The following is a 26,211-nucleotide window of genomic DNA, read 5'->3' on the forward strand; positions in this document are numbered from 1 at the left end:
AAACACTATCGACCAGAAGAATCCAGCCTCTAGCACCTTTGCCGCTGTCCTTACCCCTCCAAAGTGTCCACCATACGCTGATGCGTGACAAGCCTACAAAACAGAAAATTTCTCTATCTCGGGGACGCATCTCCGGATCATATTATCAAGGCATATTCTAAACAGATAAGGTTCATCCCAGCAATACTGGAGGCTTTCAAGAAAAAATCTTTTCCTTTGGACCGATGAAAGGTCATGAGGAACTATACCACTGGCCAGGTAATTAGCAAAGTCTGCATACCATGGCGCTTCCTGATGAGTGGTGGCGAGCAGCTGCTCGTCTGGAAAAGTTTCCAGTATTTCCTCGACCTCAACTACATTTTTAGGTCCCTCAAGTCGTGATAGATGATCAGCGACTTGATTCTCAGTGCCCTTACGGTCACGAATCTCAAGATCGAACTCTTGCAATAGCAACACCCAACGAATCAGGCATGGCTTAGATTCTTTCTTTTCTATTAAGTACCTGAGAGCTGCATGGTCAGTATATACAATTACCTTGGACCCTATCAGATAGGATCGGAACTTGTCAAACGTGAACACTACAACCAACATCTCCTTTTCAGTCACAGTGTAGTTCAACTAGGCTCCACTTAGCGTTCTACTAGCATAGTAGATTGGGTGCATCAGTTTGTCATTCCGCTGGCCTAGCACTGCTCCCACTGCATAGTCACTGGCATCACACATTAGTTCGAACGGTTGCTCCCAGTTGGGGGTAACAATGATGGGTGTTGTGACCAGTCTCTTTTTTAACTCCTCAAATGCTACCTTGCAATCATCAGAAAACAAAAATGGGTGATCTTTTTCTAACAACTTACAGAGAGGGTTGGCGATTTTGGAGAAGTCTTTTATGAACCTCCGATAAAAACCGGCATGTCCAAGGAAGCTTTTGATGGCTTTGACTGAAGTTGGTGGAGGAAGCTTTGCTATTACATCAACTTTCGCGCGATCCACCTCTATTCCCTTGCTTGACACCCGGTGCCCCAAGACTATGCCTTCTTGTACCATGAAATGGCACTTTTCCCAGTTCAGAACCAAGTTAGTCTCGATGCACCATTTTAGCACACGCATCAGATTTATCAGGCATTCATCAAATGAATTCCCCACCACTGAGAAGTCATCCATGAACACCTCCATTATGTCCTCAACCATGTCAGTGAATATGGCCATCATGCATCATTGGAATGTGGCAGGTGCGTTGCATAGGCCAAAGGGCATCCGTCTAAAGGCATAAATGCCATACGGGTATGTGAAGGAGGTCTTTTCTCTGTCCTCCGGTGCAATGGAGATCTGATTGTACCCTGAGTACCCATCCAGAAAACAGAAGTGTGACCTCCCTGCCAATCTGTCCAACATCTGATCAATGAAGGGAAGTGGGAAGTGGTCTTTCCGGGTGGCTAGATTCAACTTTCGATAGTCCATACAAATTCTCCAGCCTGTGACGGTTCTTGTTGAGATCAATTCATTATTGTCATTTGTCACAACCATCATGCCACCCTTTTTAGGAACACATTGCACTGGGCTCACCCAGCTGCTGTTAGATATTGGGAAAATAATTCCCGCATCCAACCACTTTATCACCTCCTTCTTCACCACTTCCTTCATGTTGGGGTTCAGCCTCCTCTGATGTTCCCTGGAAAGTTTGTGCCCCTCTTCCAGCAGAATCTTGTGCATACAGTAGGCGGGGCTGATCCCCCTGGTGTCTGCCATGGTTCACCCCATGGCAGTTTTGCACTCCTTTAGTACCTGTAAAAGTTTTTGAACCTGCACATCTAACAAACTAGATGAGATAATAACAGGTAATGTGGAGTCAGGTCCCATAAATTCATACCTGAGGTGGGCTGGCAATGGCTTTAACTCCAGCTTTGGTGGTTCTTCAATGGATGGCTTAGCTGGAGAAGTTTCTCTCTTTTCTAAGTGCAAGGGCTCAAACTCTAGATTTCTCTCCCAAAACCCTCTACCTTCCAATGCCAACACCCATTCCGCCAAATCCTCACCATTCACTTCATCTAAGTTCATCAAACATGCAGCAAGGGGGTCCTCAATTGTCAATACCTCATCATCAGACTCTACAATTACATCCACGACATCAATAAGAGAGCAATTGGCGAACTCTCATAGACTTCTGTACATTGAATATTATTTCCTCATCATTGAGTCTCATTTTGAGCTCCCCAATCTCACAGTCAATCAGAGCTCTCCCCGTGGCCAAGAATGGTCTTCCTAAGATTATAGGAATCTCTTCATCCACTTTGCAATCCAAGATCACAAAATTTGCAGGGAACACAAATTTTCCCACCTGAATAAGCACATTATCAAGGATACCGAATGGACGTTTCACAGTCCTGTCGGCCAGCTGCAACAACTTGGAGGTGGGTTTAGCTCTCCCAATGCCAACCTCTTATAGATAGATAGGGGCATAAGATTAATGTTGGCCCCTAAATCACAGAGCGCCTTAGCAAAGGCGAAATTCCCAATAGTGCATGGAATTGTAAAGCTACCTGGATTAGACAGCTTTTCAGCAATAGGTCTCGTCACCACTACACTACAGGTCTGAGTAAGTGCAACGGTAGCCAAGTCTTGAAAATCAAATTTCCAGGATATCAAGTCCTTCATCATTTTTGCGTACCCATGCATCTCCTTTAAAGCTTCAATCAGTGGAATATTTACCTGGATTTGTTTGAGCATTTTAAAGAACTTTTTATACTGCTCCTCCTTTTGATGCTTGGCCAGCCTCTGTGGAAAGGGTGCAGGAGGTCTCTTCTTCCCAATCACTTGGGACTTCTCTTTATCAGCTACTATTTCAACTACTGGCTCTTCAACTGGCTCAGCTACTTTCTCGGTCTCCTGCTGAATGTTCTTTTTTTCTTGAGCAGGCTGGACTGTCACCTCTGTCAGTATCGTAGACTCATCCAGCTCAATGGGCACTGGAATGAATGTCTCAGCCTGTATATTTTCTCGAGCTCTCTCTTGTTCTACATCTAGATCCCTGCCATTACGGAGACTCACCGCCATCAGCTGCTTTGGGCCCTGATCTTTTGGATTAATCTGGGTGTCTGCAGGTAATGTCCCCTGAGGACGATTGTTCAGAGACATTGAAATTTGGCCCAATTGCACTTCAATATTTTTGATTGTTGCGTCATGTGTATCTACTCTTTCATTTATTTTTGCATTGGACCCAATAACCTGCTGCATCATTGCTTCAAGTCTAGTGAACTCATCTTCTTGCCTTCCACCATGTTGTTGCTGAGGTGGGGGATACCCTTGTTGCTGATTGTTGTACCCCTGTGGCCTTGGATAAGGTGCCATATTGTTGGGAGGTCTCATACCTCCCATGCTTCCAGCGTTGTACTGTGGCTGAGGTGGTCTGTATGGCTGCTGAGTTTGCTGACCCCAGTTTTGATTGCCCTGTCTTTGGCCTCCATAGTTTGACACATAGTTCATGTCTTCAGGGTGCTGATGATGATGATCATGTTCTGCATTCCAAGGATTACCAACTGGCTGACTAATGCAAGATGTGCACAAGCCCCCATTGGTAGTATCTACAATGTGCACTTGCTGTTTCTGCCCTGATTCCTCCACTTTTTTGGTGAGTATGCTCATCTGTGTCAAGAGGGTCGCCACATTTTCAGCCATGGAATTTGATGGTCAAAAGGCACTGAGTGTACCACTGGAGTGATAGGTGCATTCCTCGTCGTCCACCCTGAATTCTGAGCCATTTGGTCAAGCAGACTCTGACCTTCTCTCCAAGTTTTGCTCAAAAATGCCCCACCAGCTGAGGCATCTACAATGTTCTTCATGCTATCTGACAGTCCCATGTAAAACCGTTGTCCCAACATCTGATCTGGAATACCATGGTGTGGACATATAACCATATTCCTTTAAACCGGCTCCATGTCTCATGCAGTGTCTCCATTGGTTTCTGTTTAAAGCTCACGATCTCATCAATTTGTTGAGCTATTTTATTAGGCAGGTGGAACTTGATGTGAAATTGCTTGACTAACTCATCCCAAGTATCTATAGAGTTTATGGGGAGTGAGTTTAGCCAGACCTGAGCAGCTCCTGTCACCGAGAATGGAAATAATAACAGCCTGATTGCTTCCGGAGTTACGTTGGGTTGCCTTTGAGTTTTGCAAATCGACAGGAAGTTCTTCAAGTGCTGCTGAGGATCTTCGGCTGGTGTCCCAGAAAATAGTCCCTTGTTTTACAGCAAGTGCAGCATGTTGTTCGTGATCTGGAACGATTCAGCTTGTATCGCGGGCACAATAATGGAAGTGGCCAAATTGTCAGCTGTGGGTTGTGCCCAGTCATATAGTGCAGCCTCAGGCACAGGAGGTGCCATATCTCTGACGTTTCCGTTGACGTTGTCTACATCACCAATGTCAATTTCGAGTTTGTGTGTTTGATGAGGTTGTTGAAGTCTTTTGTTGGCATGGTTCAATATCCGAAATATTTTCTCGGGGTCTGAGAGTCCTTCAAGTAGTTCTCCAGTCCTCATAGAGTTTCTAGGCATACACCTGTGCAACCCCGTCAACAACCGTCAAAAATTTCAATCAAAAATTTGGTGTAGAGAAAACTGACTACACTAAGAATTTTTGTATTTCTATCAATGGTAATTGATAATTCCGTTAACTCCCCGACAACGGCGCCAAAATTTGATCACGTCCAACTATGCCTTATAAAAAGGACCTTGCGGACGTTGCAAATATAACCTGAGTATTCTGCCTAGAGTCGAATCCACAGAGAGTTAACCTATCAATCACTATCTTTAGACCCATTAAACTCTTGAGAACCAATTTTCCCAAACGTTTGAATCACAGTTGATGGTGTCTTTAATAACTAAAATTGCAAGTAAATAAATAGCTGTCAACTAAGGATGCTAAGGTTGTAAACAATAATGAGAAAATGCTAAGGTAATGACTTCCCCTATTGATGGAATCCCTTCTGTTTATGCTTCATACAAATTGACCAACACCTCTCTATCAATCATGAACGTTCATCTTACCATAAATCTCTCTCGAGTAATCACAATAATATACTCAATGCACCCTCCCGAGATACACTAGCTAGCTCCAATTAACACGGTTCACTTTAGATTGCACTCAAGGCTTCGTTATCCCTAATCCCGCCTTTAAACCCGCAGTTATAGATCCCTCTTATACTTTGGGAGTGGTGTTGTTCAACAATAACCTAAATATGCACTCTCTCCCGAGTTATGCACACTAAATAGGCACAGCTAATTGAGGATTCTGTCAATTAACTACAACATGCACAAAGTTGAACAAATAAAGATTGAGACTAGCAATTTGTATTCACATAAACAAGAAGTTCATCCTCTAATAGGTTCCATCAAAACCTTAGACAAAGGATTTAGCTACTTATAACTATGGGTAAACAAACTAAAACAATATTCATCATAAAACTTGCAAGAAAAATCAAAGAAAAGAAGAAAGATGTTTTGGGTGATCTCTCACAATTATTTTTCCTTGCCAAAATACTCTCCAAATCAATACATGCCTCTCTTGGGCGGAGTCTAGTGTTTAAAATAGGGTTTTGGGCTAAAAATCCCGTGTTTTGCACTTTAGTCCCTGAAGTTCTCCGCCTCCGCCGCGGTTCTGCCGCGGTCGCGGTCAAACTGCGGCCAAACATGCTCTCTGATTCTCACTTTGTCTGCAGGGATCTTCTACCGCGGTTCTGCCGCGGTCGCGATGGAACCGCGGCAGTACTCTTTCAGTTCTGACTTGAGCTGTTTCGCGTGGTTTACTTGACGGAATTTTACGATCGACCTCTTTTTCTCTATATTTGATCCCAAAAGTACTCCATAGCCTTCTCTGGTCATATATAACCTGCAAAGCATGAAAAACACTAATAAGAGCATTTTGTTATCACTTTTATCATCCAAACTATACAAGAAGGTGGTTATTTAGGGCCTAATTATAGTTAAATTCACCTATTATCAATTGCATATTGGAAAATCTATGAACCATAGCAGCAGAGAAGACGAAGAAAAAAGTGAAAGCAATTATAAATATGTTACCTTTGCATCTTGTAATACCAACTCTATCGAATAAGGTATTTCGGGCTTGTAGTGATCCGGGATTTCCCACATTCGAACTACTCTAACTTTCAAATCCCATTGCATGGCGTTGCTTGAAATTTGTCTGATGTCATGAAGTTTTGTAGCCATATATGTAAAGTTCGTATTCTGACCAAAGCAAAAAGAGAATGGAAAAGGAATTAAAAGGAGTCACATAAAACTGTTGATGTAGTTATGGAGAAAGTGGATAAGTTGTGGAGTAATGGTGGGATACCCACGTTTGGGAAGATGATCGTAGTTATTTAAAAAAAAATATTTTGTCCGATTTATTTTTGAAATCTATTCATATTGCACATTATCCTATTCCAAACGTGGGAGTAACTCCAGACGTGATTGAAGTAATTTTTTTGTTTAATTTACAGGTTTAACAAATTAAAAAGTAGACCAACAAACGTGGGAGTCAAAGTATAGATGTATACTAAATTGGGAGTTTTAAAGTCTATAAACTTCTGTAAACCAATTAAAGAAGTTCTAAACATTTTGAACTTCTTTTAACAAATTTAAAAAACCGCAACTGCATTAGCATATTTAAATATTTATTTGAAATAATTTTAAATTATTTTTGAACTTCCAAATTAATTGGAAGTTTGTCCAAAAATTAGACACATGTTTAATTTATGTAGGATCAGTAGTTTCCTCAACTATTGTCCTCTGCGTAAATGTCAGCCTCAAATTGTGTGTTGTAGTCTTTAATTTCAAATTATTTGGCCCGACAACAAAGTAGGTCATGCGATATAAGCCGAGTTCATGTATCTTATTCTTAAAGAACTTTATAACATACTTCCCGATTGAGGCATGTATACGATCACCCTAGAAAATCATATTAATTGTTAGGATGTATTAGATTGGTAAAAATTGTTAATGCTGGAAATTAGTAAACAATTGTCAACAAACATTGTAAAGTTTTTTTTGTCTGAATGTGCATATTTTTAGAATTTGCAGTAGCTATAGAGATTATACAATTGTCAACAAACATTGTAACTTCCATTGGCAGAATATATGCATATTGTTATATTTTGTAGCAGTTTTAGGAGGAACATCATATTTTTTTATCAGATGGATTATATAAGATGTAATATATTGTTAATATTATGTTTTTGCTGGAAAGAAGTAAACAATTATCAATCAGATGTTCGCACATAATCACTTCAAGTTGGTAGTTTCATTTTTTTGAGGATTATTGGAAACTAATAAACGATTGCATATTGGAAAATCTATGAACCATAGCAGCAGAGAAGACGAAGAAAAAGTGAAAGCAATTATAAATATGTTACCTTTGCATCTTGTAATACCAACTCTATCGAATAAGGTATTTCAGGCTTGTAGCGATCCGGGATTTCCCACATTCGAACTACTCTAACTTTCAAATCCCATTGCATGGCGTTGCTTGAAATTTGTCTGATGTCATGAAGTTTTGTAGCCATATTTGCAAAGTTCGTATTCTGACCAAAGCAAAAAGAGAATGGAAAAGGAATTAAAAGGAGTCACATAAAACTGTTAATGTAGTTATGGAGAAAGTGGATAAGTTGTGGAGTAATGGTGGGATACCCACGTTTGGGAAGATGATCGTAGTTATTTAAAAAAAAAATATTTCGTCCGGTTTATTTTTGAAATCTATTCATATTGCACATTATCCTATTTCAAACGTGGGAGTAACTCCAGACGTGATTGAAGTAATTTTTTTGTTTAATTTACAGGTTTAAGAAATTAAAATAAATAGACCAACAAACGTGGGAGTCAAAGTATAGATGTATATTAAATTGGGAGTTTTAAAGTCTATAAACTTCTGTAAACCAATTAAAGAAGTTCTAAACATTTTGAACTTCTTTTAACAAATTTAAAAAACCGCAACTGCATTAGCATATTTAAATATTTATTTGAAATAATTTTAAATTATTTTTGAAATTGGAAGTTCGTCCAAAAATTAGACACATGTTTAATTTATGTATTGACACTTGGCACAATAATATGGCTTTGCTTCTCCTATTCTATATAGATAGAAGATTACTAAAATATTACAAAATGATCTAATAAGATAGATATACTGTGTACTCAAGAGGATGAATGCCCCAACAGAGAGGAGAAAGAAGATTTCCCGAAGTTAATTTCTTGACTGACTTGTACCGATTCCAATTGTATATTTGAAGCATTTCTCAGAACAATTTTAAATTATATGATTTCTAAGATATCGAAGAGATATTTGTCATCTATATTGATATTTTAAAACTTAGACACTCGATATAATTGATCGACTCTAGTGTTCGAATCCTCTTGCCCAGTTACGTTTTTTCTTCTTCTCCAAAGTGCATAATTATGAACTCAAGTTTTGTTAGGCTTTAAAAGTGCATAAATATGAACTTAAATTTTGTTAGATATATTGGCAAACCAGACAGAATTTTAGACACTGCTCCTCCATCTAACTCGGCCTTATTGACATATTTGTTTGAAAAATCAATTTACAAATAGAATTAATCTCTGAGTTATAATTTTAGCACATTACGCTATCACACAATTTTGGAATGAAATGGACTGTAGTAAAGTGGATTCATACAAATTACATTAACTAACTTGAGATAAAGGCGTAGTCCTTTCCATTCTAGAATGTTAGTTTACTGTTGATAATTTAAGTCCTTCCCAATTTTTACGTTCAATACTTAAAATTGAGAAGTAGTTATGCTTCAAGCTATTCTTTACAAATTAATGGTCCAGCATGAGGAAATAAGTCACGAATCTACTAATTCGATAACATGTTTGCCATACTTTATAGTGTCTAATAAAAAGAAATGGGAGGCAATTATTGCTTGATCAAGGTACAAATAATAACTAAACAAAAACCATTAATAAACGCAACACAGTGAATAAAGCTTCCCGCATTCACGTAGGATTCGGGGAAGGGCCACACCCCTAAGGATGTGATGTAGACAACGTACTCTAATGCAAGCATTAATGGTCCCTTCCACGATTCAAAACAGTGACATATAAATCACACGGAGATAGTTTTACAATTAATCCAAAGCTACCTTTAAACAAAAACCATTCAAGTTATAAGATTGCTCTCTTATAACTCCACTGGGGCATTGAACTTTCAAACAGACGTGCAAAGATCATACCTAACTGTGACTCATCAACCATACTAGCTCTTACTTTCTATTTTTCACACATAATAAAAAAAACTCCTTATATAAGGAATCTCATATACAAAAAAACACTTATGTAGAAGCTTCTTTCCAATATCTACAAACTAGACCTACAAGATATAACTACACAAGGGTTAGATACAAACAGTTCTTTTTTTTTCTATATCTACAAACTAGACCTGCAAGATAAAACTACACAATGTTTAGATACAAACATAGCAAAGCCTATGCATCCTCAGCATCACTGATACTCGGACGAGTATCGATGTAGAATTCAGTGTCAACGCCATCAATGATCCTATCTCTGTTAAAATACAATCAGAAGAGCATTGTAATGTTTTATAGAAGATATGCAAAACAGACGGACATTTTCAAGTATAAATACAGAATGTGAACAAACATGGGAAAAAAGGACACACCTTTCGAGGACAAACTTCCCTTCTTTATACTTCTGGCTTTCCTCATGTGCAGACTCCTGCATGATAGAAGTGCAGAATGCAAGTCGTTAACAAATTTAACAAACTTCCCGGTGTAGGTATCATGCATGTGCAATTGGTAACAAGTATATGGTCAGAGGAGTAACTATTTCCATCCTCTTTTTGTTGCGCGCATATTCACATACTTGTGAGCTACATGCAGGGGAAAGAGAGAAGAAGGAAAGAGAGGAAATACATATTTCCAGCCAACAATTTGCCCACAACAGCAACAAAATATGTCCGCTACAGTGTGCATCCCAGAAAGCATCACCCTCTCTTCATGAGGTCCAACAGTTACATTCACCCTGGATCACAGAATAGACAGACAGGTCAGACCTCTGCATTTATTGCAAAGGAGCATAATTCGGTAAAGAGATAATGATGCTAGTAAATATATTATCTATTGCACCGTGCAGAAGGCCAGATGAAGAATATGATTTACCTAGATGACGTTTTCCTCTGGAAATCTGATCGAAACTAAAATAAATAACTGATTACTTTTTTCCTCTAAACACATCAGTTCCTACTATGATGTAAACTAATCCATCCTTTATTGAGCAACTATAAATGACTCAGCTTTTCCTATCAACAGATAATCTTAAGACAAGATAGCAACACCTTAGGAAGTCACTGCAGAGTGCTCTCTTACCATTTACTACCACTCTTTAACTCGGTCTACAGCTTCCTCATTTGAAGTGAGGAACACAGCAATTGTTTGCCAATTTTTAGCATTTCAATCCAGCATATATCATCCTGTATTTGGACTTACCTAAGTGGATTACCTATCAATTTGGAGATCTAGACATGGGCAATGAAAACTCGATCTAGTGTTGCTGATCATAACATACTACCCGGACAGCCAGGTTACTTTAAGGGAGCTGAACTCTAGAAGACAGATATGATATAAGAAAATATACAATATTTCAAATATTAGAAACAGTAATCAATAATTTCTATCCAAATAACGCTTCAGCTCAATACTCATCCACAATGCACATACTCAAGTTGCTGATGTTTAGTGCGCGGATAAGTTAGCTTTTTAGCTAATTTCTCCAATATTTTGATAAAGTTTTATGCCCTATTTATTGGAACAAGTTGACAAATTATGCTTTGAATGGTGTACTTTCAGGTTTTGAAGTTGTGTGAGAGCTTAGAGATTGAAAAACATCAATTATCCGCAAGAAAGGGATCAATTTCAAGCCAAAAATGCTGAAAAACTAAAATATGTAGCCGGAGACCATGCGTAGCTACACAGGGCCTCGCGTAGCTACACAACAAGAGGACCTGGAGAACTGAAAATTTGGGGAATCACTAAAATCAGATACGCACAATAGCGTAGCTATGTAGCATAAGTCCATCTACGCAGAGGAAGAAGCTGTTGTGCGTAGCTACGCAGGCATCCAAGGGGCAATTTTGTCACAACTTTTAGACGACTATATATAGATTCATAGTTGATTTTCTTAGCTCATCTTTCATTCTCTTGTATTTCATACCAGCTTTTAGCTATTTTGGGAAGGATTGAAGGATATATTCATCATAGTGTTTGAATTTTCTTATTCTTTTAGTTTTATATCTTTTCATCTCAACTCTTATTTTCCATTTCTAGTACGAGTAGCAAACACCCATAGTTGGGGTTATAAACTCTTATGGTATTAATGTGATTGGGTCTTTGTTTATCTTGCTTATTATCTATTTGTTTTCATCAAGTTTACACACTTCTCGACACTTTAGAACGCGCCTACTCCTTGTGAAATTCGACCCCAACCTAGTTGGTTTTATTATTGTTAATGACCGTGCTACGCTTCACTTAAGAGGTGTAGGATTGGACGTCATTAATTTTTGGGGCCATTACTGGAGATCGATCCCGGGTCACCCGCCCGACAGGCGCGGGGCCTTGCGTAGCTACGCAAGATCTCCAGCTATATATTTCAACATTTTTGGCTTGAAGTTGATCCCTTTCTTGCGAATAATTGATGTTTTTCAATCTCTAAGTTCTCACACAACTTCAAGACCGGAAAATATACCAATCAAAGCATAATTAGTCAACTTGTTCCCATAAATGGGGAATAAAACTCTATCAAAACACAAGAGAAATTAGCTAAAACTAACTTATCAACTCCCCCAAACTTAGTCAACTTGTTCCCATAAATGAGGAATAAAACTCTAAACACAAGAGAAATTAGATAAAATTAACTTATCAACTCCCCCAAACTTACACTTTTGTGTGTCCTCCAGTAAATCAAAAGTCAACAACGAGCAACACTAAGGCCTCCAAATTTGCCTCTTCATCACACAACTTCTTTTGTTCATTCATCTCAATTGGGAGAAAAAAACTTCATAACTCAAGTTTTCATGTGCACTCACCATCAAAAGAGGATCCCCCACACACACAATATGCATTTCAAAATAAAAGTGGGATGTCAAATAAAAAGAATTAAGCACTCTCTCACAAAAAATATTCAAATGCTCAAAAGTGGTACCATAGGCTTGCCCCTTGTGTAAATCATCACTAATGTAGGTACACCAAGTTCAAAATCATCTAGGATCTGCGGGAATGTAATGTAGGATTTTTGTTAGAGGTAGCATATCAATTTGGGTAATAAGTGACAACGACCTTCCTGAGCACTACACTTTCAACAATTCAAAGCACATTTCTTTTCAAAATTCCACCCTTTTTGCTCATTTTTCAACTTCGAACACTTTTTCACCCCTTTTATATCACAACTCTTTTTCATCAATTTTTTTTTAATGCATTTCTCTTCTTTTTTTTTGTGAATATGTATAGGTAGGGTATCAATATGGTAAAATCACTTTCACCTCCAATTCAACTTCATTTAGCTTCCACCATACTCCTTTCCTATCTCCTCCCCCAAACTTAGGCTAAGAGCCTAAGTTGTAGCTTCAATTGCTCAAGAAGGTCGATCAAAAGAGGTCAAGACAAAAGGGGAAAGGCTTGTAATGTGGTTGCCAATGGAAAGGCTAAAGGCTCAAGGGGGGTTGTCTAGGGTAAACATGCAAAAGGTAGGCAGTTTAAGACACAAGTGGTCCAAGAAAAGCCTAAAATCATTTTCAAACCAAGTGCAACCTAGGATTTTTTCTTGAAACACACTTAGGAACCTCACTGCTCATGGCACATGTGAAACTCAAGTAGACCAAAAATAAAGCATCGTTATGTGCAAATGGCATCATGAACAACCCCCCAAACACAAAAATTTGCACTGCCCTCAATGCAATTAAAATAAAAGTTAGGGGAAAGGTACAGAAAACTCCCTCAATCCAAGTGTGGTGGCATCCGAGCCGATCTAAACTCCTCAACACTAAGTTCTCCTAGACGCAATGTCCTAACCACAATGGTGCAAGAGTGAGCAGACACAACTGTGTGCTTATCAGTAGGCAGCTCACTCTCTCATCCTTGTCTAAAGCTTATCTCCAATGGTATCCCCGATTGTATTGTGCCGCTTGAAACATCACCAAACTTCGCAATGCTGACTCCGTTGGTGCTAAAATTTGCATGTGCCAAATGCCTCAAAAGGGAACATTGGATGGATACGTCAAGGTTGTCACCCTGTCATTTGTGTTCGAACGGATGAGCCAATCTATTGAACCTCCTTTATAAACTCTATAGTATTCAGTAAGTAGCCAACACAAGGCATGTCAAGAGTGCCTTAGAGCACTAATAGAAGGAGTTATGCTTGAATGAGGTAGTATTTCGAATGTGGCTGGAGTTTCAGCTAAACAAGTGGTTGACTTTGAAACAATAAGAGATGTGGTAGAGCCACCGGGGGTAATGGTGACAGTGGTGTCAGGGGGTGGCAATGATGGTAGAGTAGGAGCTCTTGATGGTTTCTTCTTCTGTGGTGCACTAGTAGCTACTTTTCTTTGATGTGCCTTATGATATGGACTAGAATAGGAGTGGATTGAGTAGGCACCTTATACTTTTTGAGGAGATTGGTTATATAACCAGGGACATGGCATAACATCTGTGCTACTAGAGAATTTATTTCACAACTCCTTCACGATTACCTGACGCACATCTATAGGCTATGTTGACATAATTAGTGCAATGAGGATGGTGTTTGTTGAAAGAGCTCAGAGTAATTCTTTGTTGGCATTAATCTGTTACACACAAAAGCGGTCCAAGCCAAAGCGGTGTTGTTAAAAACCCATCATATGTATTCCCCTGAAGTTATTTGTGTTGGATCTGGCTCATCCTTCTTCACGATCCTTGCTGCTCAGACTCTATTAGAAGCAAGATTAACTTTATGCAAAGAGGTGTTAAACTGACTTTGATCTTGCAATGTAAATCTCAATTGATTGTTGAACTCTCGTGCATTAAATAGGATGCTCACACCTCTAGTTTTGAATTTAGACACTGCCTCTAGCTCCTCCTTTTTCAAAGCATAAGCGTGAGCAAAAAACTTCATCACAAGTGTCTCATTGATAGGCAAAGATTATGTGAGGGGTAACCATTTCCTTTGTACTAACCCATCATAAAATTCTGAGCAATTTTCTTTAGCATTGTCCACAATGAGAACCTCAGTAAGCGATCTGTCTTGTAGCTCTTCAAATGCTTGTATCTCTTTACGAAGTATCATTAAGTCCTCGCCCTTTGGCTCAGCTTGTTGCAACAACATATATACAAATATCAGCACTTATTTTGTTTGTTGATATTAATCATCTTATGATATGGATCATAACTTAACTCTCATCTTCTGGGATAAAGTCATGTTGTCCTGCACCTCTTTGTTATATTTTTTTCCCAAAGGAAGGTGAACGTACCCTTTGCATTTAATAATTTGTCGTTATTCCAGCGTTCAAGAAGTGCCCTCATGTACTCTAATAGTGAACTACGGACAGCTCTTTTGCATCTTTGTTTACTGCATTCAAGGATTCGGCAATATTTGATGTCATCGTTCATGTTCTATTCACTGTTGCATGTACCCGAGACCATTTGTGATAACCAATATCGTAAAGGTGTTCTTTTACCCATGTGTCGATCTCTTCAATCTTTGATATTCTTTCATTAAACTCATCAAGAGTGCATGATGATGCCGTGGAAAAGTATAATTCACTTAACTTTAGATGACATCTGACCTTACATTTGTCCAAATATGCCACATGCAAGCATAATGTGGGATGTTGGTAAAAATAGTTGTAGTTGCTTTCAATGTACTCTCATTTCTGTCTGAAACAACACACATATTTGATTTTTCACCATATGCATGTTTGAACTGCTCAAAAAAAACATGTCCATGATGCGTCATTTTCTGAATCAACTATGGCATAAGCAAGTGGTAATATGTTATCTATCACATAGCATAAAAACAATAAAACTTGAAAACAACAAACATACAATTCAAAAACAACTTGAATTCAACAAAAATACAATTAATCTACACGTACTAAACAGAATACTAACTGCGAGTAAAATGTACTTGCTGCATCCATTGTGCTAGTTGTTAGCATGGTTCCCCTATATGCCGATTTTAAAAAGGTGCATCAACTACTACAATACTCCCAACTCATTTTGGATGTATTAAGAGCAATAAATGCATATAGGAAACATTCATCTGTAGACTTTTGCAATTTCACTACTGACCCCGAATAAGTCTTCTCCAAAAATGTACAAGTAACTCGGTTGGTGACACATATGATCACCTCTCTCAAAAATTGCACAGCCTTTTCTTTTGCTCTCCAAGCTTGCATTTACGTTAAGTTCACACCATGTTCTGACAACATGTCTGTTTATATGTCTTTTGGTGTGTATATTGTCTTAGGGTCTGCATATTTTGGCATGACATTGCTGCCAACTACCATGGCAGTAGCTTTATGTTGTATAATGTATTGTCCATCAATGAGCATGTGTGCATGTTGAATTTTCCAACTTTAAACAGTGTTGATTCATTTATGCCGGTGGACTTAAAGTACCATGTACAATTGTTACAAACACATATGAGGCAATAGCTACAGAAGTAAAATAGTTGTGAACTATATATCGTGACGACAGTAGGTTGTTGTTACAATAATATGTTTTGAATTAAAAAATACAATCTAAAAATATTATGTTTTTGAAGACAGATAAAGCCAACAATGTATTTCTTACCTTGTTGCACCGGACCTTTTCACTTTAAATTGAAAATTATTACAACTAGTTAAGGTCCAGTGCAACAAGGTGAGAAATACATTGTTGGCTTTATCAATCTTCCAAAACACAAATGTTTATAGAATATATTTTTTATGTATAAATTGTATATAATTTGTTCAAAACATGTTATTGTACTACAACAGCCTATTGTCTTCATGATAAATATTTCATAACATTATCATTGTTTTACTTCTATAGCTATTGCCTCATATGTGTTTGTGACAATTGTACATGGTACTTTAAGTCCACACGCATAAATAAATCAACACGGTTCAAGGTTAGAAAATTCAACAACATGCACACATGCTCATTGATGGACAACACATTTATACAACGTAAAGCTACTGTCATGGTAGTTGGCAGCATTGTCATGCCAAAAGATGTAAGATCATAAGACAATATACAAAACAAAAGACATACAAACAGACATGTCGTCAGAACATGGTGTGAACTTAACATACATGCAAGCTTGGAGAGCAAAGGAAAAGGTTGTGCAATTTGAGAGGTGATCCTAAAACTGTCAAGTTACTTGTACATTTTGGAAAAGACTTATTCAGGGTCGGTAGTGAAATTGCAAAAAACTGTAAATAAATGTTTCATGTATGCATTTATTGCTCTTAATACATCCATAAGGGGCTGAGAGCATTGTAGGCTAATTGTAGTAGTCGATAGCACCTTATTAAAATCGGCATATAGGGGAATCATGCTAACAGCTAGCACAATGGATGCAGCAGGTACATTTTACTCACAGCTAGTATTATGTTTAATATGTGTAGATTAATTGTATTTTTTGTTGAATTCAAGTTGTTTCTGAATTGTATGTTTGTTGTTTTCAAGATTTAACTGGATTGAATTTATTATTTTTATGATATGTGATAGGTAGCATATTACCATTTGCTTACGCCATAGTTGATTCAGATGATGACGCATCATGGACATGGTTTTTTGTGCAGATCAAACATGTATATGGTGAAAAACCAAATATGTGTGTTGTTTCGGACAGAAATGAGAGTATATTGAAGGCAACAACAATTGTTTTTACCAGCATCCCATATTATGCTTGCATGTGGCATATTTGGACAAATATAAGGTTCGGGCAGAACCTCCCCTATTTTTAATACATCCCAAAGACCACTAAGGGTCATCAACAGCCCAACAACAACAACTATAACCAACAATAGCAACAACAACAATGCAATCCAATATGAGTTTCTCCGATTATCTTAACAATCATATTGAGCGGCAAGCTCGTTTTTACTCATAACAAGAATGAATTGAATCCAACTCTTATTTCATAAATTAGTTTACAACCTTCAAAACATTATACTTATATGTACCATATTATTTCTAGTTTGAAACATCCACAAAATGCCTACGCCTCTCAAAAGGTTCCCACCAAGTGAAGGCAACTCCAGAAAACTGATTAATGAAATCGACCCCGCTGGTCTCCAGAATACCCGCTGTACGAAGCATCCTCTAACACTTATCCAAGAAACCCTGAGCATCCTCGCCCTCTACACCACTGAAAATCTAAGGCTGAAGTCTACCAAACCTCTCCAACCTACGTTGCTCGTCCTCTAGCATGGCAGGAACAACATAGTTTTGAGCAGCTGCAACTGGCTGGGCTGGATGCGACCCCGGTGTCTAAAGTCCCTGCACGACCTGCTCAGGTGTGCGAGCGGCGGGAGTCTGTGTGCCTCCCCCGGCCTGAGAAGTAGCTGCGGATGTAGTTACTGAAACCGCCTAAGCTAGGCCAGTGCAAAATGGTCAAAGTTCAAAAAAGGTCATCTAAAATTAAGTGAATTGTACATTGGCACGGCACAACCATACACTCTTGATGAGTTTAATGAAAGAATGTCAAAGATTGAAGAGATCGACACACGGGTAAAAGCGTACCTTTACGATATTAGTTATTACAAACAGTCTCGAGTACATGTAACAGTGAATAGAACGTGAACGATGACATCAAATATTGCAGAATCCTTGAATGCAATAAACAAAAATGCAAGAGAACTGCCCGTAGTTCAGCTATTAGAGTACATGAGCACAATTCTTGAACGATGGAATAACGAAAAATTATTGAATGCAAAGGGTACGTTCACCTTCCTTGAGAAAAAAATATAATAAAGAGATGTAGGACAACATATTTATCCGGAAGATGAGAGTAAGTTATGGACCATATCAGAAGATGATTGATATCAGCAAACAAAATAAATGTTGACATTTGCATATATGTTGTTGTATAATTGTTGCAACAAGTTGAGCCAAGGGGCGAGGACCCAATGATACTTCCTAAAGAGGTACAACAAGCATTTGAAGAGCTACAATAAGACAGATCGCTTACTGAGGACCATGTTCTCATTGTGGACGATGCTAAAGAAAGTTGTTCGGAATTTTATAATGAGTTAGTACAAAGGAAATGGTTACTCCTCACATAATCTTGGCTTACTAATGAGACACTTGTGAAGGAATTTTTTGCTCCCGCTTATGCTTTGAAAAAGGAGAAGCAAAAGGCAATGTCTAAAGTCCAAATTAGAGGTGTGAGCATCCCATTTGATGCACAGGAGTTCAACGATCTACTGGGATTTACATCGCAATATCAAAGTCAGTTTGACAGTGCTTTGCATAAAGTTAATCTTGCTTCTAATAGAGTCTGGGTAGCAGGGATCCTAAAGAAAGATGGGTCAGATCCAACATGGACAACCTTTGGGGAAACACATAAGCTAAAGTTTTAACAAAACAGCTTTGGCTTGGACCAATTTTGTGTGTTACAGATTAATGTCAACGAAGAATTACTCAGCTCTCTCAACAAAGGACCGTCCTCATTGTAGTAATAATGTTAAAATGGCCTATAGATGTGGATCAGGTAATCGTGAAGGAACTGCGAGATAAATCCTCTAGTAGCACAGATGTTATGTAATTCCCTGGTTACATAACCAATCTCCTAAAAAAGTATGAGCCACAGAAGAAGAAACCATCTAGAGCTCCTACTCCACCATCACTGCCACCCCCTGACACCGCTATCACCACCACCCCTAGTGGTTCTACCACATCTCTTATTGTTCCAAAGTCAACCACTTTTGAGCATTTTAATATTATTTTTTCCGTAAGATAGAGTGCTTAATTCTTTGTATATAATATCCCACTTTTGTTTTGAAATGCATATTGTGTGTGGGGATACTCTTTTGATTGTGAGGGCACATAAACACTTAGAGTTGTGAAGCTATTTTTTCTCCAATTGAGAATTGAACGAAAGAAGGTTGTGTGATGAAGAGGCAAATTTGGAGGCTTTAATGTCATCACTTAGGTTGTTACTTTGATTGATTTAGTGTTTGAGCACTCGTAATGAAAATTGAGTTTTTTGAATGTTGTGATGATTCATATGCTAGTATTAATTGTTGGTACTAACCGAAATCATGAGTTATTGTGCTTGATTGCTTATTGGCTTGGTTGTTGTTGACTTTGATTGCTTGTCTAAGTATCTAGTTAGTCTTAGACGTAATGATTGTGTTATGATTTACTTGAGGACAAGCAAAAATGTAAGTTTGGGAGAGTTGATAAATTAGCTTTTAGCTTATTTTTTCTTGTGTTTTGACAGAGTTTTATTGCCCCATTTAATTTTTTGTTGTGTTTTGATAGAGTTTTATGCCCCATTTATTAGAATAAGTTGACTAATTATGCTTTGAATGGTATACTTTCAGGTCTTGAAGTTGTGTGAGAGCTTAGAGGTTGAAAAGTATCAATTATCCGCAAAAAGGGATCAATTTCAAGCCAAAAGTGCTAAAAATTTGAAATATGTAGATGGAGACCTTGTGTAGCTACGCAACAAGAGGCCCTGAAAAGCTGAAAATTTGGGGAATCACTGAAATCAGCTACGCTCTTATGCGTAGCTACGTAGAGGAATAAGTTGTTGTACATAGCTAGACACAACTTCTTGCATAGTTGCGTAGGCATTCAAAGGGCAATTTTCCCACAACTTTTAGACGACTATAAATAGATTCTTAGCTGATTTTCTTAGGTCATCTTTCATTCTCTTGTACTCCATAAGAGCTTTTAGCTATTTTGGGAAGGATTGAAGGATCTTCATTATAGTATTTAAATTTTCTTATTCTTTTAGTCTTAATGATGTTTATCTTTTCATCTCAACTCTTACTTTCGATTTCTAGTATGAGCAGCTAAACTCCATAGTTGGGGTTGTAAACTCTTATGGCATTAATGTGAATAGGTCTTTGTTTATCTTGCTTATTATTAATTGGGTTGTGATTATCTACTTGTTCTCATGTTTTATTGTTAATTTGGTGGTTGCAAACATAGATTGAGCCCATTTTATCTATTTCTTACTTGGAAAAGGAGAAATTGGATAAAAAGGGCTCAATAGCAACTCAAGTAGTAAGATATTTATTACTTTTGCTTTCCTGATAGAATATAGTGTTATCAGACTCTAACCCTTTCCTTTTATTTTTTAAATTAAGCTAGCTCTAACCCTTTCCTTTTAACGAAAAACAAAATGGTTGTTGCTGCTTAGCACATATAGATTGGTAAATGTGAGATTGATATATGGGTCAAGTTTTCATGTTGATGACGACACTGTTGATTAGAAAATAGCTAAGTATAATTTGTTGGATAGTTTGATCAGTGGGAGACAAAGTGAAATCCCACAGTGGTGGACTTCTAAGCTATTTGAGGGCAGTGTTTTGGATAGCGTGCAGCGACAAATAGCGACGAGAGCCCGCTTCACTAAGGCGAGAGGCGCGCAGCGAAGCGCTCGCCTTTTTATGTGAAGCGACAATTTATACAAAAACATAAAATATTTTATATATGTATATAACTAAAAACTCAATAACAATAATATACTAATAAATATATCAATTCAAAAATTAAAAACTCAATAAATAGTCATAGTAGATTCATAAACTAAGGTCTAAAAGTCTAAAACAAGCAACATCTATTCTTCTTCAAGATTTTCAAATTCTAGAACTTCAAGAATGTTAGCATTATAGAAAAAAATTATCAAGTCAATATGCAATTAATTCTACTCTATAAGACTATAAGTCTATAATTGAAAAAACAGAGCCTAAAAAGAAAGAGCTACTGCCTCTGCTCTGCCTCTGCTGCTGGTCGAAAAACAGAGCCAAAAAGAAAATAAGAGGATAAGAAAGAGGAAGGGAAGAGCCTCTGTTATTTTGCTCGAAAAACAGACTTTCTGTTTCTGTTGTTCTCGACAAAAACAGAGCAAAAAAAAATAGAAAGAAGAGAAGAAGGAGAAAAAAGAAAGAAGAAAGAAAGGAAACTCAGAGAAGCATACCTGGTCTTTCAGATGGCAGAAACTTGATGAAAAAGACGATAGCACTTGGCAGAAGCTTGAAGCTTTTAGATGAAGAAGACGATGGCACAATAATCGCGAGCCCTAATCGCGAACCCTTTTTCAGAAACTTTGCCCTAATCGCGACCTCTGTTGTTCGAAGTTGAAGAAGAAAGAAACTTCTGAGAGTCAAGCCCTAATCGCAACCCTTTTTCTTAAGTCTGCGCCCTTTTTCTTTTCTTTTTTTTTTTAAAAAAGCGACGCTACAGTCGCCTCACGCTACACTGTTGCCTCTCACTACACAAGCAGAGGCGAGCGCTTTATGCAAATCGCAACGCAACAGATGAAAGAAGCGACACAACCTCGCATCGCCTCGCCTCACGCTATTAGCGCTGAGGCGAGCGCTATTTATAACATTGTTTGAGGGTATAAAATAAAGGCCCACCAAGTGTCCTTAAAAGTCAAATCCACCAAGTACAACCATGTGTCCCTTTCTATATGTATGTATATTATATTATCGGCAAAATGGCTTCCGGGCCACTTAAACTTGTACCCATTTTTCAGCCCGGTAGATAAACTTACAAGTTTTCCATTTGAACACTTGTATAGGAATGAGTACTTATAAACACCTTTGACCATTGACCATGCTTATGTGGCAACGACTTAAATGATGTGGCTTAAATACATGCAAACCACGATACAAACGCACGTGAATATAACAGTTTTGATTAAAAAAATATTAAAATCAGAAAAGAAAGCAAATTAAAAGGAAAAAGAAAAAGAAAAAATTGAAAAAGGTGAAAACTCTCGCCCACCCCCTGCGTCTCTCCTCCTACTCCCCCCCCCCCCCAAACCCAAAAAACACCTTCTAACAAACATGGCAAGACCACAATTCAAAGAGGAAAATGCTAGTTAGAAAAAAATTACGAACAAAATTTCAATTTTGAGAAAATCAATTAATTGGGTGTTGAAGATTGAAAATTTTAGAGATGATTTTGAATCTATGTATCAGTAAACTCCCATTTGAGATTCTTGGGAATTTTTTTTCTTCTTTTTACTAATTTGTATGGGGATTTTCAAAGATAATTTTGGAGAAGATAATGGAAGAGAGTTCTTTTTACTGATTCGTCTGGATTTTTTAGATTTTACTAATTTTGACTGTGTTCTTTTTACTTTTTTATTCACTTGGGAATTTTAGAGTAGAGAAGAATGGTGTTCGTTATTGATTTGGGGGATTTTAGAGTGGATGAGGGTGGTGTTCATGGTGGAAGAAACATGTAGTGATGGTGCTGCCATGATGAAGAAGAAGAGAAAGGAAAAAGTTTTAATTTTTTTTAATAAATTGGTAAAAAAATTGGGACCTACAAATTACACGGTCAAACAATAATAGATTAAGAATATGATGTGTCAGTTGAGTCATATCGATTGAGAAACACGCTCAGCTGGAGGTGTTTATTGATATTCATTCTGTCAAGTAGGAGTGTTCAAATGGGAAAATTATAAATTTGTCTACCGAACTTACAAATGGGTACAAGTTTAAGTGGCCCGGAGGCTATTTTGCCTATATTATATACATATGGGTCTTGCTATACTACATGAAGGTAGTAGTTAGCATTGTACCCATTTTTTATTTCTCTTAAATGCCCCTAAGATAACATCCACAACACATGAATTAAGGGGACATTTTTGTCATTCTAATCATCCAATTCTTCTTCTCAACCCAAAGCATATTCTTCCCAGCCTTTCTTCCTCAAGCAAGAGCTCCAATCTCTTATGGCCCTTTCTGTTTTCTCCCGTCTCACTCTCTCACCTGCGAGAGTTTATTTTTTCCTCTAACCATGAAAAAGAAATCTAGACTGGCTGTTCGCTAAGAAGGGAAGAGAAGAGAAAGATAGCTGGGCATGAAATATCTCACAGATAGAACCAAAAAGTTTGTGCCTCAGCTACCGCTGATATGTATCCATTACTCCAGTGCTCCTTAAATCAATTTCAGGGTTATGTTTTGGCTAATGCTAGTGTTAATGTGACTTGAAAGTTGAACGAGTTGTTGGGGAGCACCTTCATTTCAAAATGATCAATTGCAACAAAGATTTGCTGATGTACCAAAGCTAATATAAATCCCAAGCTCTTAAAAACATAACTATTCGCATGTATCACTCAGAGATAGATGCATAACAAAATCAATTCAAGTGCGAAATAAGCAAATCAACTCATACAGAACCAGTTATCATCAAATTGCTGTTAAGAAAATTACAAGGCACTCACGCTTTATTGAATAGGTATGCTTTTCCTCTGCGACAATGAAATCCCTGACCATAAAAGTCAGCCGTTAGAAACCACAAACGAAGCAAGCCAAAAGTACAATACTACGAGCAAGCAATCATGCTAAGAAAATTTCCAGTGCATATACCAATTCCTTAACGAAACAATAAGCCCCAAAAGACCAAACCCAATGAAAAACACTATAACAATCTTGAAAAGTGTCATTAGCAACTGAGAAAGGTGAGATAATAATTTGTATAAACTTAGTAATATGACCAGAAACTAAGAAAAACAAGAAGAGCAAGGGCAAGTGAGGAAAATGGGGGAAGAAATAATACCCTGGAAACAACGTCATCAGCAAGGGCAAGATGGGTTTTGCAGAACTTGCACTTGTATGTCCTACCTTCAAGATCTACCACAAATATCCTTCCCATTTTCCAAAGATAGAGAAGTGGGTTTTCTAGATTCCAGAACAAGACTGATATATGGTCCGCGACCGTGCGGTTGAGGGTTTATAAAGGTAGAGAAGCGGGTTTGAGGGTTTAGTCAAAACTCAAAGTACACCGTCCCGTTTGTATTATCGGGAAAATGCACAAATATGTTATAAATATATTATATTATGGATGTTCATTTAGTATTCCGTTATACATAAGTTTCATGAATAAACTTATCCATATAGGACTCCGGCATAAATATGTTTATCTATTTAGTACTCTATTGAAAATAAGTCTCCTAAAGAAGTGTATTACTTCGGTACTCAGTTATGGATAAACATTACTCCAGTAGAAGATTATCCATATTAGGTATAATAAGCTTATTCTTTCGATACTCCGTTATGGATAAATATTATCCCGGGTAGAAGATTATTCATATCGAGTACAATGAGCTTATCCTTTCAGTACTCTGTAATAGATAAACAATACTCTTAGTAGAAGATTATTCATATCTGGTATAGTAGCAGCTTACACAGCAACTTGCGATAGCAACTTGCACAGCAGCTTGTAGTAGCAGCTTACACAGCAGCTTGCAGTAGCAGCTTCCTTTCTTCTATAAATAGAAGAGATTTCAGTTCATTATATACACCAGTTTGAAGTTGAATAATATATCAGTTTTTCTCTATACTTGTCTTTACTTTATAGTCTTTATTTTATAACACGTTATCAGCACGAGACTCTGCCATCTCGAGCAAATACTTTGAAAGTATCTGAGGTACGAACTTTCTTTTTCTATGTAATATCAAATCTTTCTAAACTTGAATTTGTAGCCCTGAATATATCGGGCAAAAGCTACATGTCTTAGGGGTTTGATGTTGAAATTCATCTTGATGCGATGGGTGGTAGACATCATCAAGGATAAAAAAACAGGCATCAAACCAAGACCGTGTCAAAGCAATGATATTCTTATGCCATCACCTTGATGAGGGCCTGAAAAATGGAATATCTCACTATTAAAGGTCCAGTCATACTGTGGAATAATTTGAAAGATAGATATGACCACCTGAAGATGGTCGTTCTTCCACAGGCACGTTATGATTGGACTCATCTAAGGCTACAAGATTTTAAATGTATAAGTGAATATAATTCTGCTATGTTCAGAATTATTTTTCAATTGAAATTATGTGGTGATAATATTACTGATCATGATATATTGGAGAAAACTTTCACCACTTTTTATGCCTCGAATATGCTCCTACAGCCGCAATATCGAGAGAAAGGATTTAAAAAGTATTATGAATTTATCTCACATCTTCTTATAGCCGAGCAACATAATGGGCTATTAATGAAAAAACATGAAAGTCGGCATACTGGTTCTTGTCTATTCCCTGAAGTGAATGAGACGAACTTCCACCAAGCTAGACGTGGAAGAGGTCGTGGCACCGGTCGTGATCATTGTAAGCACGTGATTTTTGCCCTATATGAGAATTACTCCCAAAATATTCAAAAATAAAATAATTTTTCTTGGTGTGCAATTTTTGTGATATTTTGTGATATTTTGTGTAACTATTTGTATGTTTGTCTATGCATGTTTATTTGTTAAATTAATAAAAAATACAAAATATGTCGCATTTTGCATGTAGGATTTAATTCTACAATTGTTAGTAATTAAATTTGTTTACAAAAATTAAAAATTACAAAAATAGGCATCTTTTGCATTTTTAGCATTTAATGTCCAAATGAACAATTTTATGCTTAATTATTACTTAATTGTGCGTTAATTGTTATTGGAAGTTAATTTGCGCTTTTATAACTTAATTTAGTTCTTAATAATAATTTAAGTACTTTTATAATTTAGTTTTAGAAAAATAAAAGAAGAAAAGAGAACAAAAATACAAAGAAAAATCGGATTGGGCCACTTCTTCAATTTCAAACCACAGGCCCAAATAATTGCCCAACTTTCCCCATGACCCGGTCCACTTCAAACCGGGTCGACCCGGTCCGCTCCATTAACCCAACACCCCTTCTTCATTTTTGTCCAACACAAAACAAAACCAAAAAAATAAAAAATAAAAGGTGAATTATCACTATTAATAGTTTTATTTTTTATTTTTTTATATATATAAAAATTCCGAAAATATTATATTTTTATTTTTTTTTTAAAAAAAATATATAATAATTTCGGGAATGATTTAAAAAATATATATAAATAAGAAAAAGGGAAGTATTGAATAAAAAAAATATAAAAGTAAAAATAGGTGAAATTCTCTTCTTTTTTTTAAAGTAAAAGAATGTAGAAAATTTAAAAAAATAAAAAGTTTT

General features: G+C 37.2%; 1 protein-coding gene and 1 long non-coding RNA gene across 2 annotated transcripts; both read right to left on the reverse strand.

The window, feature by feature from the left end:
• Positions 1 to 5,696: 5,696 nt before the first annotated feature.
• LOC138870152 (uncharacterized) lies at positions 5,697 to 7,536 on the reverse strand. Its single transcript, XR_011400390.1, has 3 exons — positions 7,408 to 7,536; positions 6,074 to 6,241; positions 5,697 to 5,882 (listed from the first exon to the last, which is right to left on the reverse strand). It is a non-coding gene; the product is annotated as an uncharacterized lncRNA (long non-coding RNA).
• Positions 7,537 to 9,297: 1,761 nt separating this feature from the next.
• LOC104213177 (protein yippee-like At5g53940) lies at positions 9,298 to 24,034 on the reverse strand. The gene is made up of 5 exons (XM_009762618.2): positions 23,794 to 24,034; positions 23,459 to 23,502; positions 9,943 to 10,051; positions 9,690 to 9,745; positions 9,298 to 9,574 (listed from the first exon to the last, which is right to left on the reverse strand). Exons 1-5 carry the CDS (start codon positions 23,887 to 23,889, stop codon positions 9,496 to 9,498), a joined length of 384 nt encoding a protein of 127 aa, XP_009760920.1. The 5' UTR covers positions 23,890 to 24,034; the 3' UTR covers positions 9,298 to 9,495.
• Positions 24,035 to 26,211: the final 2,177 nt, after the last annotated feature.

This window comes from Nicotiana sylvestris, chromosome 6 (assembly GCF_000393655.2).
Source record: "Nicotiana sylvestris chromosome 6, ASM39365v2, whole genome shotgun sequence".
NCBI lineage: Eukaryota > Viridiplantae > Streptophyta > Magnoliopsida > Solanales > Solanaceae > Nicotiana > Nicotiana sylvestris.

Excerpts from the sequence above, each read along its gene's own strand:
- LOC104213177 (XM_009762618.2), bottom strand. The coding sequence starts at position 23,889 with ATGGGAAGGATATTTGTGGTAGATCTTGAAGGTAGGACATACAAGTGC. Across the intron at positions 23,503-23,793 it reads CTGATGACGTTGTTTCCAGG|GGATTTCATTGTCGCAGAGG; the intron begins GTATTATTTCTT and ends TTTTATGGTCAG. Across the intron at positions 10,052-23,458 it reads GCATACCTATTCAATAAAGC|GGTGAATGTAACTGTTGGAC; the intron begins GTGAGTGCCTTG and ends TCTGTGATCCAG.